This window comes from Pongo abelii, chromosome 4 (assembly GCF_028885655.2).
Source record: "Pongo abelii isolate AG06213 chromosome 4, NHGRI_mPonAbe1-v2.0_pri, whole genome shotgun sequence".
Classification (NCBI taxonomy): Eukaryota; Metazoa; Chordata; class Mammalia; order Primates; family Hominidae; genus Pongo; species Pongo abelii.
In genome coordinates this window covers 75,788,856-75,808,362 of record NC_071989.2, presented here as the reverse complement: position 1 = coordinate 75,808,362, position 19,507 = coordinate 75,788,856, and the positions used below count along the sequence as shown (strand labels likewise).

Sequence of the window (19,507 nt, the reverse complement as noted above, 5' to 3'; positions counted from 1 at the left end):
TAAGATGTGCTGGGCCAGGGAAAAGTAAGTAGGGTGAAAGAGAAGTTCCTTTGGGAGTTTAATGTTAATTATAAAAGCTGAACTGCCCTAATTGTTCCATCCTGGCTTAGACGTTTATACTTAGCACCTTCTCCTTTAAGTGTTCCCCATTCATGCTATAAACTCATTTTCACCAGTCCCCTTGGCTGCCTTGCTTTATAAATTTGCATGGATTTTGGGAGCAGCCACGCTGCCACAGATGGCCCCATACCAGTAAACCATGACTGGCATCCACTAACCCTGTGAGGAAGGAATTTTTCCCCTATGCTTATAGAATACTGACAGAGACATATAAAATCCAGAAGATTTTTTTTGTTTTTGTTTGTTTTTGTTTAACAGATTAGGTTTTTCCTCAATAGGTTAACTTCCCTCTCTACCTGCAAACACCAAGAATTAGCCACCCTGACAGGTTTGAGGCCTGGAGAAACTACCTTATAAAATCACAGGCTCTGCTTTATAAGACCAGTTACTCTGCGGCTGCTGAGAACAGCCAAACAGCAAGTCCACACAGCTCACAGATCTCAGAAAGCTCCTGGGGCCTGGGGCAGCCTGGCCACAAGGACATCAAGACCTCACCCATGTAGGGAGCGCCACTGTGATGGGGGCCATGATTCCTGCCAAGAACTCAGGGGCTGAGAGTTTCTCCTTGAGGAAGTTTTTCCAACTATACTTTAGGGGAGACAGAAGTGGTGTTTGAAATTCTAATTGGGCCAAAATCATCACCACCCTAAATTTGGCAAATTTCAAGTAATGAGTAACCAACAGACATCCCAAAGCAGGGGAAGAAAATGCTATCCCAAAGAGATATTACAAAAAAAAAAAAAAAGGGTTATCTGATAAATTCTTATCAAACATACTTTCTTCCCAAAGTCTGGCCCCACAACAAACAGAAACGAAAAGTTCCTTAGACAATGACTTAGATGGTATTAATTGGGTCGGGCACACTGGCTCACACCTGTAATCCTAGCACTTTGGGAGGCCAAGGCAGGAAGATTGCTTGAGGCCAGGAGTTCAAGAATGCCTGGGCTACACAGCAAGACCCTGTCTCTATTTAAATATAAATATATTAATTGTAAACATTGTTTAATTACCTAGCAAGATACAAATCTTTTTTAAAAAACAGTACTCTTGATAAGACACAAAGCCATAAATAAGCTGGTAATAGAGAAAACATTACAATCTTCATAGTATGTTGTTTCAGTAATTTTTAATTAGACACAAAATTACCCATAAAATATGTAAGACACAACATGTCAATTATATTCCTCCTAAATATGACTTTTAAAGAGAAAAGCAGAAGACTTTCTTAAGACTGTAACTATTTATAGCAAAGATATCTGATAGGCCAAATAATTTAAATCTGATACAACCTCCTCCTTTTCTTCTTTCCAATGCTTAAAATCATCAAGGCACATGGAAAATCCACTTACAGATAAATCCATCAGGTTGGTTCCCTCCCTGTAGGCACTTTCAGCTTAACTCACATTGTTCACTTGATAGTGCACTGTGCACATTCAGGTCAAGTCACTGTGTGTGCTCTGTCTCCTAACCCAACTACAGGCTGCTTTAGGCCCTGACCAGATCTATTAGCTCTTTTGCATCTTCCTTCCCTCCCCACCCACCAACTCCTACAGCCCTTTGCAAGTAGCAAGGGTCAATACCTGTAGACTTGACAAAGAAAAAGAACTGGCAGTTTCACACCAGCTCTACCCCCAGAGCAAGCCGAGTTGGCAGCAGCCAGGGTACTCAGGGGAGTCCCAAACCTCACCACCAATAAGGGAGTCTTCACCAGCACTCGTTACGTGAAACAGTGCAAAGATAACACCCTTGCTCTCCAGGACCCTACATTTCACCCACCCAGTACTCTAACAATATTTCCTCCTTTTCTGCCCTTCAGAAGTTCAAGTGAGCAGGCAAGGGAAAGAAAAAGAAACACTGCAAAAAAGGAGCCTAAACCTCAGAAGTTGATTTGGCTCAACCCACTCACCTCCCAAGTACTTTAAACACTGCCAGAGATATAGCTCCAGCCTGTGAATTTGGGTTAAAACAAGCCATACACACAAAACCCTGCTGTAATCAAGCCCTCATTTTCTAGGACATCCTAAGTGGGAAGCTGTTAAAGCTACCCCTCAAAATTCAAATTATTCTGACTGCCCAAGATCTAAGAGTTTAAGTTATTAATCTGTATTACACATTTAGAAACAAAATTTTGAACATCCATGACACTCAGATTTAAGAAAACTTGTCTTAGTGGCAATTGTTATATAATCCACCACTTTTCATTCAAATGAAAAGAAAGCAGCAGTAGTAATTAAATATACATCTTTAGATGTCCTTAAATGTCAAAATAAATTTCTAAAAACTGCAGGTAACAGTATTTTAAAATTCAAGACAGTGCCCATCTGATTACAGGTTTTTCAAGAGTACAAAGCGAGCACCTTCCGATGTATCCCAGCAATGGCTTACACCTCTCATTATGAAATCAACTGGTAAAACTGTCTTTATCATTTTTTAAAACCCATATTTCAACTTCCTTTTAAATACCACAGAAGATCCCTAAAGAGATATCAAGAAAGGCTCTGAAGGAATCACTCTCATTGCTAGAACTTGACTATAGACTACTTTGATGGGGCCTTTGCCATCTCTTAGAAGAACAAATTGCACTAACTCCACAATGCAGCGTTAACCCTCTCATGAGAGGAGGACAGAAAGAGGAAGCAGAGAAGAGGAGAGAAAACCAGCAGCTTGCAGCATAATAAATAAAAACATTGAAATGATGCAGACATCCGTCCACAAACTCTGTGGGTCTGAGTTCCAAAAACAAAGAGGCTGCTAAAAACACACATTTGAGTGTAAGGTCGCCGCTGGAACAAGGACATGTAGCAATTATTTAAAGCCTCATCTGCAGGAGCTATCCCACTATCTGAGTTTAAACTCAAAGAAAAACCATGAGAGAATTTAAAGTCTTAAAGTCTGCTGGTGAGCAGGAGACAGAACATGCAAATGAGAACATGTTGCAGAAAGAAATTCTGTTACACAAAGAAAAAAAATGTTATGGACAAAGGGCCCTTGGCTGTAACTATTTCTAGTAATAGCACTTGGTTTATTTTTAAAGGCATTCTGATGGATTTTCTGAAGTGACCACTTTGTCTCTTAAAATTCTGAGCCTTCACTGTCATCTCCTGTTAGAAATGAGCTGAAAAGCAGTAGGAGACATTTAGCTTTGTGTTAAAATTATTTGCCCCCATTTGTGAAGGAGTCTTGGGCATCCAATGAAGATGTCCTAAAGACAAAGAAAGGTCATGGCCATGTCTTCAAGAGGCTCCCCAGGGCCACAATGTGGCTGGAAGTGAAGGCTGAATGTGTGGGTTCCTTCTTCCAGCTTACCTGTTCCCTCACTCAGAACACCTAGGAGGGTAGAGCCCTGCTCTTCCAGGTGTGCAGATGTTGAGAATTACCTGTGCATAGTCATCCACCTCAGAAGCTGGTGTATTGCCCAACACTATAGCAAAGACAGACCTGCCTTCAGCACCCCCAATGGAACTCGTGTTCTAACAAAAAGCTAGAGGCCGCACTGCACTAAGGGGAAGGAGCAGCTCAAAGAGGCGGAGGGCCCTGGCGATGCTCGCGGCCAGGTATCACTCAACCTCTCTGGGGAAAACAGGGTGTAAAACAGCCTTTGGCTTTTCAGGTTCAAAATTCACCTTTTCTTCTTCACCATTTCTAGCAGTATTACCCCATTCCTAGGACTTTATCATCCTGGGACTAATTAGGCTTTTGTAGGCTGATCTAGAAACCAAATCACCATTTAAAACTATGTGGAGGTAGACAAGGATTACAGAGGTAATCAAGCTGGGTCTCTAGGGTAAGCCCTAATCCAAAATGACTGGTATCCTTATAAAAAGGAGAAATGTGGACAGAGACAGACATGTACAGAGAGAAAATGTGAGAACACTGGAAGAAGGTGGCCATCTGCAACCAAGGAGCACCTGAGGCTACCAGAAGCTGACAAGGAGGCATGGAACAGATCGTTCCTTTAAATGGTGATTTAAAACCAATTACCATTAGGGTGGTGCAAAAGTAATTGCAGTTTTTGCCCTTTAATGGCAAAAACTGCAAATAATTTTGCACCAACCTAATAATACCCTGCCAACACCTTGATTTTGGACTTCTAACCACCAGAACTGTGAGACAATAAATTTCTGTTGCTTAAGTCACCTAACGTGTGGTACTTTGTAGTGGCGCTAAAGGAAACTAAAGCACAGATGTATGCCAAGATGGTGGTTTCTTTTGGTTGGCTTCACACCCATTAGTTTTGGGTGTGAAGTGCATGGTACTATACACTCCAAGTTCCAAACTGACTTTCAAACAAACTTATGAAATGACTCACCAATAGCTCAGTCCAGAACTGAGAACTGTCTGCCTTTGTTTTAAAAAAAAACAAAACAAAACAAAACAAAAAAAACACCAGGCTGGGCATGGTGGCTTGCTCCTGTAATCCCTGCACTTTGGGAGGCTAGGGTGGGTGGATCACTTGAGCCCAGGAGTTCAAGACCAGCCTGGGCAGCATGGCAAAACCCAGTATTTCAAAAAAAAAAAAATTAGCTGGCCGTGGTAGTACGCACCTGTAGCCCCAGGTACTTGTGAAGCTAAGGTGGGAGGACGGCTTGATCCTGGGAGGCAGAGGCTGCAGTGAGCTGAGATGGTCCCACTGCACTTCAGTCTGGGAAACAGAGCCAGGCGGTCTCAAAAACAAAAAAAAAGTAGCGCATTGGTACAAAACAAGTTTTGATAGATTTCACTTTAACTGTGCAAATAAACTTTCAGTCCACTTTAAGGGCTGGGCAGCTAATGTCCAGAACATACAGAAAAGCCCTGGCTGCCTAGGGAAACGGAGATCCTACAAACCTTTTTAAATAAAAGATTAACTTTTTAAAATCAGAAGTAGTTGGTCTAGGACACAGGAGTGATAGACTTGTGACATGTAGCCCAAGGAAAATCATCCCAAGCAGCAGGAAAAATCCAAACCCAAGTCTTTCTGTTTGGAGCCTGCAGACTCTGCCACTGATCCAAGGATTTACAGGAGAAAAAAAAAAAAAAAAAAAAAAAAATCTAAGGGAGAAAGATCCAATTCTACACTCAGTCTCCAAGGGCTGGCGCCAAAAACCATCCTTTGTGATTCCATCTAGAACAATATCTTCTAGTGTTAAGATTACTTCAAAAACAACGCAACAGATAGCCACACCACAGCATTTTCTAAAGGACAGTCCTAGGTCAGACAGTTAAGATCCTAATTCACAGGTTCTAAAGTTACCCTGTACTGAGAAGAAGACTCACATTCTCCACACCCCGCCCCCCACTTTCCCCTGCTGCTTCTACCAGCCATCTATTACAAGACTTATTCTAAAACTGACGTGCCATGCTCAGAATGACTATTCAAAGAATCTAAGTATTTCAAAAGCCACACAGAAACCTGAGCATTTGAATGGGTGAGATGACACAACAGAGTGCTCCAGCATCAAGACAAACACAGAACTGACCATGTCCTCTGGAGTCAAACTCCTCCGCAGGGATTGGGAGGTGAGAGACAGTACCCTCAACACTTGCTAGGGATACTGACAGAGACATACCAAATAAGTGTAAAAGAATTAAAGCAGAACATATAAGTCATCCGTATTTTCCTATATAAGCATTATCTGAAAGGCAGAATTCATGAGTAAGGATCCTTGTGAGAATCCTGTCAAGAATGTATACATAGACCTTAATGTTCTTGCCATCAAAAAAAAAAAAAAAGGCCGGGCACAGTGGTTCATGCCTGTAATCCCAGCACTTTGGGAGACCAAGGCAGGTGGATCACCTGAGGTCAGGAGCTTGAGACCAGCCTGGCCAACATGGTGAAACCCTGTCTCTATTAAAAATACAAAAATTAGCCAGACATGGTGGCACACCTGTAATCCCAGCTACTCGGGAGGCTGAGGCATGAGAATCACCTGGATCAGGGAGGCAGAGGTTGCAGTGAGCCAAGACAGCGCCACTGCACTCCAGCCTGGGCAACAGAGACTCTGTCTCCAAAAAAAAGAAAAAAAAAAAAAAAAGGCAAGCATGTGAGGTGATGGATATAATTTGCTTGATTTAATAATTTCATTTCACAATGTATACATATCAGAACATCGTGTTGTACACCATAAATATATACATTTTTGTCCATTATACTTTAATAAAGCTAGGTGGGACAGGAAGAATAGGTGCCTATTGACAAATCAGAAAACACCAATTATCAAGTCTGTCAAAAGGAAAATGTCAATCAACAGTTCCTAAAAAAGTATAGAGTGATGAAAACTAAGTTTTAAAGGTAATATTTTGTAATAAGAGGCAAATTAAAAACTATAGCTAAGAAGGACCTCTGATTTCATCACAGATGAGGATCAGAGATGCTAATAACTTGCCTAGCAAGAAGCCAAGGCAGGAGTTCAGATTCCCCAATTTCCAGGCCAATACTTTCACTACTGATGAAATTCCTGCAATCCGTTTCCACTCACAGCAGCATTACCCTGAGAACTGAGTACAGCCCAATATTACTGTTAACATGTTAAAGCTAGCTGTCAATACTTCATCAGAAATCAAAATAATTCCTTTTAACATGTGGCCAAAAATGCCTTAACTGCTACAAGTATGATTTTAATGAGTAACCAAGAATTATCCTGGCAGAATACAACTCCCCAAAGCCAACAGGTAAATAAGAATTGGGTTACAGGCAAACTCCTTCATTTGTAGAAACTCACTTATCCCATTAACTGGTGTCCTAAAACCCAGGATTATAGCAGCTTTATGTCTTAGTACTAACCTTAACAAAAGTTCTACAGACACTTAATCTAAACCTTTATGCTAAGTGCAGAGGGACCTATCCCCTAAATGGCATCCTCATTTATTCAGCAATTGATCATTGTGTGCCATATCATGCAAGGTTCTGTGCTAGGCTCTGGGATGCAGAGACGACCAAGAGGCTTGATGATCTCCTCAAACCTGCCCTTGTCCCAGTATCTCCCTACTATTCTCCTCCTCACTTGTATGAGGTTGAATGGGTCACTTAGCCGTAACATGGTAGTGTAGACCAATTTAATTATCAATTGAATTTCAAAAAGGCTTGTGTAAAAACTGAGTAAATTCATATACTCATTTAATATTTAATTTAAATGAGTAAATTCACTCTCAGAATGTTGCTTTGCTACACATTATGTCTCAACTGCAATTTTGTGTAATGTATTATTATTATTATTACCCACCATATGCCATGCACCCTCCCTGTTGAAAGATTTGAGTTGATACGACATGGTTTCCACCTGAGGGGTTCACAAACTAGTGGGAGAGATTTACAAAGAGAAATTTATAGAAAATAGGCAATATGAGAAAAGGCTGTGAAAACTGTAAGTACTACAAATATTAACAACATATACGCAAAACCTGGCACAATGCGGGAACAAAGATAATGCAGCACAACCCTCCAAAAACAGAACTTATTTTGCTAACTTCAGCTTTTAAAGTGAGAAAAGAGAAATCAAGATAACTACTTTTGTTAACAGCACAATTTTATACTCACTTTCTACCTTCACATCTTCAATAGCTTTCAAAGACGATTGATGGCCAGAGAGCCCTAAAACACTATAAGATGTCCAATTATTTAAAAAAAAAAAAAAATAGCTTGTTCAGCACAGAATAAGGCAAGAAAACATACCATGACATTCTAGAAAAAGAGGTAAGCAACAAGGTGAGAACAAAAAGAACTTTCAAATTAATCTTTTATGAATCATAAAATTCAGTAACTAAAAAAGGCTTTGCCCCCAAACATTCTGTTTAACAAGAGGCTTTTCTGCCATCTTCTAGCTAAAGCATTTGTTGTGTTCTTTTTAAAGGTCTGATGATAAAACTATAGATAGAGAAGAAGAAAAAAAGAAGCAAGAATAAAAACAAGGAATGACAGGTAATCTGATACACAGAAACTGGTGATTCAGAAATAACTTTAAAAGAATATAAAACGGTATGATTTTAGCAGGTTACAAAATTGTCATTGTTGTTACTCTACTAGCATAACTCTTCCCAACAAGTCTTACCTGATAATTCTAAAACGGTTGCCCTCAGGCTGCTCACACACTTAGGCTAAGCCTTCTCTAGGTACAAATGTTTTAATGTCAAAAGTGGAAATTGAAAACAAAAATGATATTGAGGTTTCTAAGGAGAAAAATCAAGAGAGTTCAAAGTTGTAATTTCCCGTTAATCCCTTGTCCTCCGAAAAGGGAATCTGCATTGTGGCGAGAACCCAACAATCACCGTGGATTAAAGCTGACCCTCAGGGGTCTTACAGGCTCTTTGGGGACTGTCCCACTCCCCAAGCAACAATAAACCAGGGTATCCAATTAGGGAAACTTGGTCAATGACTGTAGAACAAATAACCAAGTAATTCCAAGGAAAGAAAAAAGTATGTGAATTAAAATTTACCAATGTAGTATTTTGAACAGTAAAGTACCAAAATGTAAGGCAAAGGGACAGTCTTACTTGACAAGTAATTTTCCTCTCATTCACTCTCCTCAGGCACCCTCAATTTTCAAACTCAGGTTGCACAGACTTAACAGGGCGCTTCTACTTACTAGTCTGCTAAGAGCCATGAGGACAGGAAAGTCAACATTCTCTTGGGTTTTGCAGGCATATATTCTGCTCATTTAGGATGTCTGAAACTCTCCTCTTGAAGTAAAACCTTTCTGTATTTCTTTCTCTGGGGCTGAGTTTTCCTCTAGAGCAATCCTCCTCTCCTCTTCTTGGCTGCATCTAAGTATCCTCAGAGCCACTCTTAAAATGAAGCCTAGATGAGGGCTCAGGTTATTTCAATCAAGCCACTCCAGCTAAAAGTATGTGAGTAAAAAGCAAATTTTGTGAGTTTGTCTTGTGTAGGAGCTAGATATGCTTATAGGGAACTAATTTATTTCATAAACTAATTTGTGAAATTAGTCGTTGAACTTTTATACACAAAATAGATTTCATCACAACTTCAATCCATTTCAATACCATAATGCAATTTCACTGGCTATGACTGCCCTAAGAAGTAATTTCAAATGTGAGGATTTTGTGAACGTCAGTCTCAGTGACTGTGTACACCGACATAATAGTTTAACCTCCAACTTTAACCCAATTTGACTTAGTTTCCCTATCACTGATGAGGCCCTGAGGCCCTTCCTGCATTGCAGCAGATACATCTATCTCTGTATGAAGAAATGCCTGAAAACAAAAATGTTAAGAAGGAAGCCTGAGATTATTTTTGTTAGACAAACACAAAGAGGCACAAAATCACCAGCCAGAAAGGAACACACCTAACTTCTCAGCTTATTAAAAAAAGGAGCTAGCCAAGTTCTAAGGCAGAGGCCAAAAGACCCACATCTGACGTGAGTTTAACAGACAGTCATCTACCCACACTAAATTGCGTGCACTTGTGATCTTGCTGCCCACTGAAAACACCGCAAAAGCACAAACTAAGAACATTAAAATTAAATTTTCATTTTCCACATGATAGCCTATAAAATTAGTTAAGAAAAGAAGTTCGATTTGTCAGTATTCCATCTTCCCTCCCACCTACCATCATTCCCCCTTCCCCAGTATCATTACAAAGCATTTGGACTGAAAGGTTCAGTGGAGGTAAGTATCATAATCAAAATTATATCGACTGTGTCTGAGAGGGGAATTGATGGGCTGGCAAGAGTACAGGCCTAGGATACAAATTTATAAGCTGTCTCACAGACACGTGTCTAGTTATGAATTCAAATCATTAAATAAGCAGTGACTGCTTTTCATTAAGGGAGGTTGGAATAGCCACCAGGAATTTCACACAAGTTCCATAAACTTAGATGTGACTTCAGAGTATGTGTCTGTACCAAGGACCACAGTCCTGAACCAGCATTTTACATTTAGGGCATAGCTTTCTTTCCAAACCCTGGAAGCACAGGTGACTATTATCCAATCCCTCGTAGGAATTCTGAACCAGGTGAGAGGGCGATGAGAGAAGGGTGAAGAAAGGGAGAAACACAAATGCGCAGCAGCTGTTGGTGAAACCAACTTCTGCTTAATTTTGTATTTTGGTATACTTTAACCTAAAATAACATCATCAAATAAGAAGCCAGACAAAATACTGGACACATAAAAGAGAACAAGATCCTCCGAATTAAATGATGCAAAGTTGTGTAAATGTCAGCCTGAACAAGTGCACAGAGCAGAACACTAGTTGTTTGGAACAGAAGTGAACTGCAATCACTGCACCAGCTTGAGTTATATCAAAACGGCTACTAGGTTATTTGCATTTTTGTCTTAAAAACCAAAATGTTTATACTGTTCCAAGGGGACAAAACAGAATTTGTGTTGGGTAATCTGCATACAGGAGTTCTTGTATTTTTGAAAGTTCTATTGCATTCCTAACAGATTTCCCCTCTGAGAAGTTGGGATGGCTGCATACCATGCCTTGCCCCATCTTTCATGCTTATATGAATCAAGGTTGACTTCCAGATAATCACCTGATTTCCTTCCTACTCCTTCTCATCCCCCAAATCATTATTCTAGGAAGCTGAAATGAAGTACACAGTCATGTCACTAGCCCCAGCACACCGCTGACACACTGCCTTCTGACTAAATCTCTGGGTGCAGCTAGTAATTTACATGTTCATAAAGTCTTGCAGGATATTATTTAATAATGATCACTAAGAACAGGTTCCATAAGCAAAAGAGAAACGGTGTCTTAATAGAAGTGTTAATGAATCATGTACCATAAAGCTTTGCTCTTAGTACCTCATAAGGAATGCTCTGCCCATGAAATTAAAAGGGATAACTGTTACATATCTACCTACTCATGAATGAAAGAGCCTACCAGGACTACCAACAAAATATGCTAGAAGCATAATCCATCAGGGAAGGGACTTGTAGGTTTCTTGCTTATTATGTACCTGCCTATGTTGCTGACGGTACCAATACTCCGCATAAACCAGCTTTTCCACACTCAGTAATAGTAGCAAATACCATTATGGAGTGCTTACGATGCACCACGCACCATGCTGGGTACTCTACATAAAACATCTCATTAATCCTCATAATGACCCTCAGGAATAAAAACTACATGCCCATTTTACAGGTGAGGAAACAGCCTCAGCAATAAGAACCTAGCCAAAGTCTGTCCCCTTAGTCACTACGGACTCTGACCTCAGAGCAGGGAAACACTGGCTGCTAGTTCCAAACGGATGAAGGAAAAGAACGCAAGCCCTTTCTGGCAACACTATAGAATGTAAGAACATAATCAGAAAACACACAGGATGGTTTTCATCTAAAACATACAATCATCTCTTCTAAGATGCACACCCCCTAGCCCCCACTCAGCTTTCCCTAAGGCCAAGCCACCAGGTCATGGACCCTTCTCACTGTGGGACACGTCCTACGAGGATTCTTTTTCCAGTTTATCAGCTTTATACCCCACTTCCATGCCCTTCCTTACAAAGCCAAACTAGAAAAAAAAAAATCCACCTGGATTCCTGCACTGTATCCACTAGGTCTGAGTGGATAGCCTTTGTTACAGGCTCTAAAACACTGGCAAAATGTTAAGTATTTGACATTCCCTGGAGTACCTCAGACCAGAGGTGGAAAGGGTAAAAGCCTTCGTTCTTTGGTATTCACCCTTTCCTCTTTAGGAAAATCCAAGAAAGACTCTGGTAATGCGTGTTAGTACCCAAACACCACACTTCCTGTAACAGAGAGGCACAACCTCAGACCATCTCCCCTCATGCTCACCCCAGGTAACTCTGTCCCTGAAATTTACTCTGGAAATGAGCATTCACAAGGCCCTCTCCTCACTCTCCCGTCATGGCAATAAAGTTTTTCCTTCAATACTAGAGTTACAATGGTACAGCAGTGAAAAGTAGCATTAACACTAAGATGTTCTCTTCAACAGATCAAAAGTATTTCATATGTATGTATTTTCATATTGTATTTCATATGTATTTCATATGTATGTATTTCATAGGTATATGTATATACCTGGAGTACCTAAGCTACTAGGGACAATCCCATCTCACCCCCACACAATTTACTAAAGGAACATCTTCTCAGGTTATCAATTCCAACTCTGGAACAATCAGGCTATACCAACAGTTCCCAGCAGGTGGGCTTCATACTTCCTGACCCTCCCAAAATACAAATCTGATCATGTCACTTCCTTGCTTCAAATCCTTCAATGGCTCCCATTGCCTTTAGAATAAAGTCCAGACAGCTCTGTATGACCCAGCTGCTGCTTCTCTATCAAATGTCATGAGATGTCATGCTCTTCTCTCCTCCACACCTAACAACTCAGAATCCTCTCAGAACCATGGACCCATGCTCTCTCCTGCTTCAAGGCCTCCTGCTACCTGGATGACACCTGTCCCTCCCTCACCTAACTCCTGCTCATCCTGGGGGTCTCAGCTCACAGATCACTTCCTCAGTGACTCAGTCCTTAACACCAGACTCAGTGAGTTACAAGTGCAGCCACATGCTGCCTCACAGCCTGTTCCCCATTTGCCACTTTTTGAAACCTATGAATTCATAATCATGTATTTAGTGACTATCTCCCCAACTAGAGTTGAAGCTTCCCGGGGTCAAAACCATCTCTGCACCCAGGACAATGTCTCAGAGTCAGACTCAATACATTTTGGTTGACTGATTTTCTGATCTTGTAGCTCTTACTGAATTTGGTAGAGTCCAAAAGTAGACTAAATAATAAATATGCCAAGATTTATGCACTACTTCTCTTTTAGAATTATGTAGCTTCTGTGATTAATAAAATATAAATTCAATGAAAAGCTTTGCTGAATTCTTGCTTGCTTTTTGCTATTAATGTCTTAACCAACAAACACCAGAAACTCATCTACTGCATTAGTACCACGTGGGAAACCCCCCACTCCATACACACATCCAAAATATTAAAAGCAGTCGTCATGCTCATATACCACTTAATAGAACAATTTAAAGTCATCCTATCACTGTAAGCCTACTGTTAATAAGAGAAACCATTTCCTAACTTATATCAACAAAATAAGTCCCTTAGTGTAGCAGAGTATACATGGGTTGTCTCTTGTTGAGTTGGAAATCCTTTTAATTACTAAGCCCTTTTCTGCCATTCTAAGGATCCCTGCACATTTCAAGTTCTAATAAACACAGTGAAAAGGAGTCAGTAACAGTTAATATACAAGTCTCTTCAAAAGCATTCTGAATGGAACCTCAGTGATTTGACTTTGTTCAAAATTTACCTGGAAAAATTGTACGTTTCTCACTGTGATCCACAATGTTTCTCTTGATAAGAGATCTAGAGGTTTGCATATCATAATTCACAAAAGACAAAATAAATGAATACACACAGGCACCCTTCAATCAAATGTGCAACTATTTTCATAGATGCCATTTTTTCTCACTCATTCAGCATATATTTACTGAGCCCCTACTAATATATTAACTGTACCGTGCTAGGCATACAAAGACAAAATTCCTGCCCTGGGCCAGTTTGCTGAGACAGTTACCAAACAGCACCCAAGTACTTTCTTAAAGTCATCACAGGGTGTTTTGGAAAAGCACAAGGCAGAATGCCTAAAGGCAAATCTCAGAGATGTTATCAGGCGAACAGTCCTTCAATCTAGACAGTGTTAACTCCCAGAAATGAAGTGTGCTACCTCCTCAACACACACGGACCCCAAATTCAAAGGTTTGGGGAAAGAGCAGAAGTCAGATAAAGTTTCCTTAAACAAAAGTCATGCTGTATGTCTAGCTGTCATGTGTTTGACATAAAAACTACCATTACCGTCACATTAAACTACTGTTTTTAAGACACCAAAAGCTTAAAGGACAGACTGAAGTGTGTGAAACTTTGTAAGTTTATATAATTATTGACAGTAAGATAAAGTAAAAAACAGGTCAAACTCTGTTGACATTACTAAATACATTCAAAACAGGTTTAACAAGGTTGCCAAAGAAATTAGCACTGCTGTAATATACTAGAAACTTGAATTTTGCTGCTCTTCAAAATTTGATACAGTAAGTTACTGTAAACACACACACACACACACACACACACACACACACACCCCTTTAGAAATAATCAATTTCCCAAGCTAGACATAACAATTTTAAATGAACCTCTTTCCATTTTTTGAGTTGCACACAAGTCTTTTAATGCTTTATACTCAGTGCCTTTCTACAATATAACATTACACTCACATAGCCTTGTCACAAAATAACTGGAGACAAATAAAAACTGTTTCCCAGTTTATTCCCGTTTTATGAGTATAAGCTAAGCAGACATAGCCTCCAATTCTGACAGTACGTAGCATATAAGTTATGCAGCAATAAAATAACAGGACAACCCAACTTTGTATTCCTATTTTGCAAAATGTCATCAAAAGTGACCTTAAAAAATTAATATTTACTTACACTTACTTGGCATTTGATGCTATATGTTAGCTACTGTGCTAGGATTAAATCAGATAGCATGTGTAAAATGCCTAACTCTATTGCTATTATTCCCATTAAAGGTAGGAAAGCTGAGATTTGCAGAAGTTGAATGGTCCACAATCCCACAACTGGTCAAGGTGGCAGAGCTAGAAATCAAACCCACGTCTTTCCACTAAACTGAGTGCTTATCACCCGGCATTCCCGAATCCTCTGGTGTGCTTTTTGAGGAGAGGGGCAAAAGAGTTTTCATTTGCTCCTTAAAGAGGCCCACAACCCCACAAACAGTGAAGGTGAAGAGTCGCCTGCCCCATACCATCACCAGTGTAAGAATCAGAAAATGCACACTGGACTTCAACCCCTTTCACAAAGACTATCATTCCTCAAAACTACACGGTTTGGTTTTCGTTTCACTTTAAAATTCTCAGAGCAAGTCAAGATTTTGCTCCTGGGCAATTTCCAGCATCCCATGCCACAGGTTAAGTTACATAACAAATTGCAATACTGTATCAGTTTACACGCAATTCTGAGATTTCACAAATAGTGACCCATGTTATTTAATCATTCCACTTTCCAAAATGTGTTTCAATCAATCAACCAGTTCTCACTGCACTGCCTGTGAAATAAGTTATCATTATATCCACTTCCAACAAAGCAAAGCACTGTCACCCTGAGGCCAGGCAATAAATCAGCGACAGAATGGGGATCAGAAGTTCCCCAACAACATCCCTCCCCGCCACCTGCAAGACCATGTCACTTACCATGGAGCACCCTCCTAGCTAAATAGAGAACATAAAGCAACTAACTACTCTCCACCAGCGGCAATACTAAATTAGGATCTATTGGTGAATCATTAAGTTAGGGTACACCCCCAGCTTCCCAGTGCCAGTGTGCTCATCTCCAGAAGTGGAGGCAGAAGTTAAGAGGCAAACACGTGGCACATGCCCCGCACCTTGAAAGGGAGATGTAATCAGCGAGGAACGCTGGGGCAGTACAGGGTTTGATCATCTCTGCTAGGATGTAGCTCTGCGGTGGGTGAGGCACTCGGCAAACTCCTGACATCCCGCCACTAGGATCGATTTGGAGCTATGGATTCATCTGAAATTCCTGATTCGAAACAGGAGTATGAGAGTGAAAATGAACTTTACCTTGAAGCTCCTCCTTTTACAGATTATAGAACTGAACCTCAGAGGAGTGAAATGATATACCCAAGGTCTTACTACTCAGGAGCAGAGGCAGTTTTAGAAAGCAGGCCTCCAGACACTTATCCAGGATCCTTGCAATGGGGGCTTAGGGGAATTAGGGAATGGGTCATGGTTACTGCAAGTGGCTTGGCCAAGAACCAGCTAAGCAGCTAAGGCTTGTTGCATCTTTGCCAGGCTAGGACTCGCCTCCTCTCAACGTTGTGCCACATCCAGTTTTTGCTTCCAGGCTGGGGGCCTCTGATTGCTTACTCTAAGGGACAAAAGCAATTATTTACTAAAGTTAACCCCATCCAAGATGAGGAAAATACAACACTGGCACTCAGGAATTAATTTCACAATAAGTCTATGTTAAGCTGATGTTTTATTTGTGGCCCTGCCTGATCAAGATGACTTCCCCACAAGAAACGTCCAAAGCAAACAATCTTTCTTTTTTTTTTTAAACTGAGTCTGGCTCTGAGACGTGAAGAATTGTACACTTCTTTAACTGTCCTCCAAAAGCAGAAAATAAGCCGGACAGAGCAGCCAGGAGGACACCAGAGTCCTATGCTCAGTGTGTCAGGAAGCGACCCACAAGTTCTGGAGGAACATCCTTCCAGGAAACTGGGCAGATACAGATCCCCCACCCTGCTCCGCCCCGCAAAAGGTAAAACGATCCGTACTCGGTTTGGTGACAAGCGTTCATCTGGACACGCTGGAAACAAGTCTGAACGGGAGCTGCAGGCGCGCACGCCCGCGCCACCGAGGGAGCGCGGGGAGTCCTCTTCTCCCAGAGGACCGACGCTGCGGGGACGCGCCAAAACCACCCGCGGGCGATCCTAGGGGGCTGGCGCCACTGAAACCCCCGCGGGCAACTCCGCGGCTACCGCTGCCCCCCAGCCCACCCCTGCCTCCTACTCCCAAGGCACCATTTCTCCCCCTCAACTCCCTGCCCCTCGGCCCAAGCGCATCGGTGGGAAACAACGCCCACTTTGGAGAATCAGAGCTGAGTTGTGGGGACACGCCAGACGTCCAGATTGCATCCACTCACAGATCGACCAAGTCAGATACAGACACGAAGGAGTTTGCTTCTCTGACATTTTAAAAACACACCATCAGGCAGCACACGAAGACATACACACGGGGGTAACAACCACAGGGAAGTCAATAACCCATAGGGGGGCTCCTAACTATCGTTGTCCCGTGCTCGGGGCAGAGGGCTTGTGGTCCCTCCCTATCTCCAGGCCACAGAGCTCTCCTGCCCACTGCCTGTGCGCAGGATGGGAAGCTGGGGTCGCCCGGCTGCCGAAACCCAGAGTGGGCAAGCTGGGGAAAGGCCCACCTCCTCGTCCTGCTCCTCCTGGGACGCGCTGCTGCCCCGGGGCGCGGGCGGCACAGCTCCTCCGGGGGGCGGCGGCGGCAGCGCAAGGACTCCGCGCTCGAGCAGCACGATTGCCGGAGCCCACGCGGCGGGCGGCCGGGCGCCCAGGGCGCCTCCCGACGGCGGCGGCGGCGGCTGCTGCTGCTCTCTGGAGAAGCCGCCGGGCTCCCCTTCCTCCGACAGAGTTTCTGAGCCCGAGGAGGACTCGGCCGAGGAAGCACCCGCAGAGGACGCGGCGACCAGCGCAGAGGCTGGAGTCCGGCTGCCGTGGCCACTGCAGCCGCGGGGCACCGGCTCTGGCGCCTCCGAAACTTTCTCCCCCATTTCCCTGTCTGGCCCAAAGTGCCTCCCGAGCGGCGGGGGAGCGGCGCGCACTCAGCGCCTCCCGGGGAAGACGCGGGCTCCTGGGCTCAGGCTCACTGGCACTGCCGCTCCCGGGTTGCAGGGAGCCCCGCCGGCGACTACATGGCAGTGACGGGGCCGCAGGAGCCCGCTGCTAAGTTCACAGCCGCCCGGGCCCGGCGGCAAACGGAGGCTCCCGCGCGCGGGGACATGCCCGCTCGGGTCCGCGATCTGCGCTCCACTGTGCTCCCGCGCTGCACCCGAGCCGCCGGGACTGCGGCTTCTCCTTGCAAAACCTGCCTCCGGGACGGAGCGAGGAGACGGGCAGCCCGCAGAGCCAATGGCAGGGCAGGCGCGCTGGTGGGCGGAGGCTGCGACGCCCCCGGCCATGCGGGCCTCAGGTAGGGGAGGCGGGGCCCAGGCGCGGGCCGTGGTCCCGCTGGAGCGCCTGGGCGCGGGGGACAGGGACCAGGCGGAGGTCCCCGGAGGGTGGGGGCGGAGCCCAGAATCGGAGCCAAGGGCTGAGACTCCGAACTTAGCGGGGGAGTGGCTGACCGTCCTTGGGACGTCAGAGGGAGACGGCGAGCGGATGGTGAGACCTTGGAGAAGAACTGGGCCTTGTCTCCAAAAAGTGGAATCAAGAAGACGGACCAGAAGAAGGAGGGCTCTATAGGGAAAAAAGGAACCACACACACACAGTCACCCACGCACACGGACTCACCAGCGTGTTGGAGGAAAAGGGCAGAAACTTCGTGGTATAGTGAGCGGACCCAAAGGGGGGTGACCTCTAATCTCTGCTTTTCCGTTTAAGCTCTTTGGGCCTCAGTTTCCTCAACTGTAAATGGCTACATTACTACTGGTCTTGGCAGGCTTAGAGCAAATATATATAATGCATCAGCAAAGTGCCAGGCTTGGATACACGTAGCATTTTTAAAAGACTATTTCCTGTCTTTATTTCTGTTTGTAAACTAAAAAGTTAAGTCTGAGACTTGAACCTTTTGATAGGGAGGAAGATAACAAAGTATGTCCTTGTATTTAATTAGGACCAAGCTCTGTGGTCCTACTCAATTGTCTGTCTCGGGATGATCAGCTAAGCAGAGGATGAAAAGGATTCACTTTCCAATGTACATTCTCCTAGCCCTGGGTTGTAAACCAACAGGATACAGGACAGGTTGCTTCATTTTCCTTACCTCTAAGAACTAGGAGAAAGAACTTTCACTAAAGGTACCAATAGAATACCCTTAAGGCCTTCCCTGGGGCTGGAGGATGCTGCCTGTCCGGTGACTGGAATTTCCTTGGAAGCCAGCACTCAGCTCAGCAGTGGGAAATAAATGATTCCTCTCTTGCCTTCAGCTCTAGTCCCATTCTGAGCTCTGGCACAGTGACCTGAGATATAAATTCAACCGCCTCAGTTCTATGTACGTTGATTGAGATGTGTGCCAGGTGCAGGGGATACAAAGATTAATAAGTCAGGTCCCCTGCCCTTGAGCAGCTTATGGTCAAGCGAGAGATTGATACTGCATAATATAGCTCCCTTATCCATTTTAGAAGCTGTGATAAGTGATACAGGAAAAATGTGCGAGGGAGAAGAGGAAAGAGTTACAGAAAAACAGTAGCAGGTCCTTGAGCATCTTAGATTTCTCTTTGTCAGAGCAGCCTTGCCAAAGGTCCTTAAGAACTGGAGGACCCTAATTGAAAGCCCCTTCAGCTAATGAGCCTTTCATGCTATCATGGTATTTACAAGTGATACATCACACAGAGGGCTTCATCATATTGGACAGCAACCTTTGTCCTGATCAGTTTCCTCCCCTCAAGATGAAGGGGAAGGAAATACGATGTGTCTATCTTGCTTCAGACAGCCATACTGCAAAATGGACTCCAGTTGTCAGGCTTTCATTGTGACGCTTCTGAATTATTCACAGGGATATGAAGACCTGCTGAGGCAAAAGGTCAAGTCTAGTGGCAGCTAAGTTGTGAGAGCAAGGCTAAAGAGAGAGCACAGTGGGGCAGTCCGAATTTAACCCGGGCCTCACAATTACTTTCCTATTTAGGAGTTCTGGTCTTTATC

General features: G+C 43.4%; 1 protein-coding gene across 9 annotated transcripts in view; it reads right to left on the bottom strand.

The window, feature by feature from the left end:
- The window catches only part of MAST4 (microtubule associated serine/threonine kinase family member 4), a 569,328-nt gene extending 551,576 nt beyond the window's left edge, over positions 1 to 17,752 (bottom strand). For 7 of the 9 annotated variants that reach the window (XM_054556424.2, XM_054556425.2, XM_054556427.2 and 4 more), the window contains exon 1: positions 17,059 to 17,743. In XM_054556424.2, the coding sequence (XP_054412399.2) occupies positions 17,059 to 17,421 (363 nt within the window). In that variant the 5' untranslated portion in view covers positions 17,422 to 17,743. Of the gene's footprint in view, positions 1 to 17,058 lie in introns of all 9 variants that reach the window. The other 2 variants (XM_024247058.3, XM_024247059.3) reach the window with 2 other exon arrangements.
- Positions 17,753 to 19,507: the final 1,755 nt, after the last annotated feature.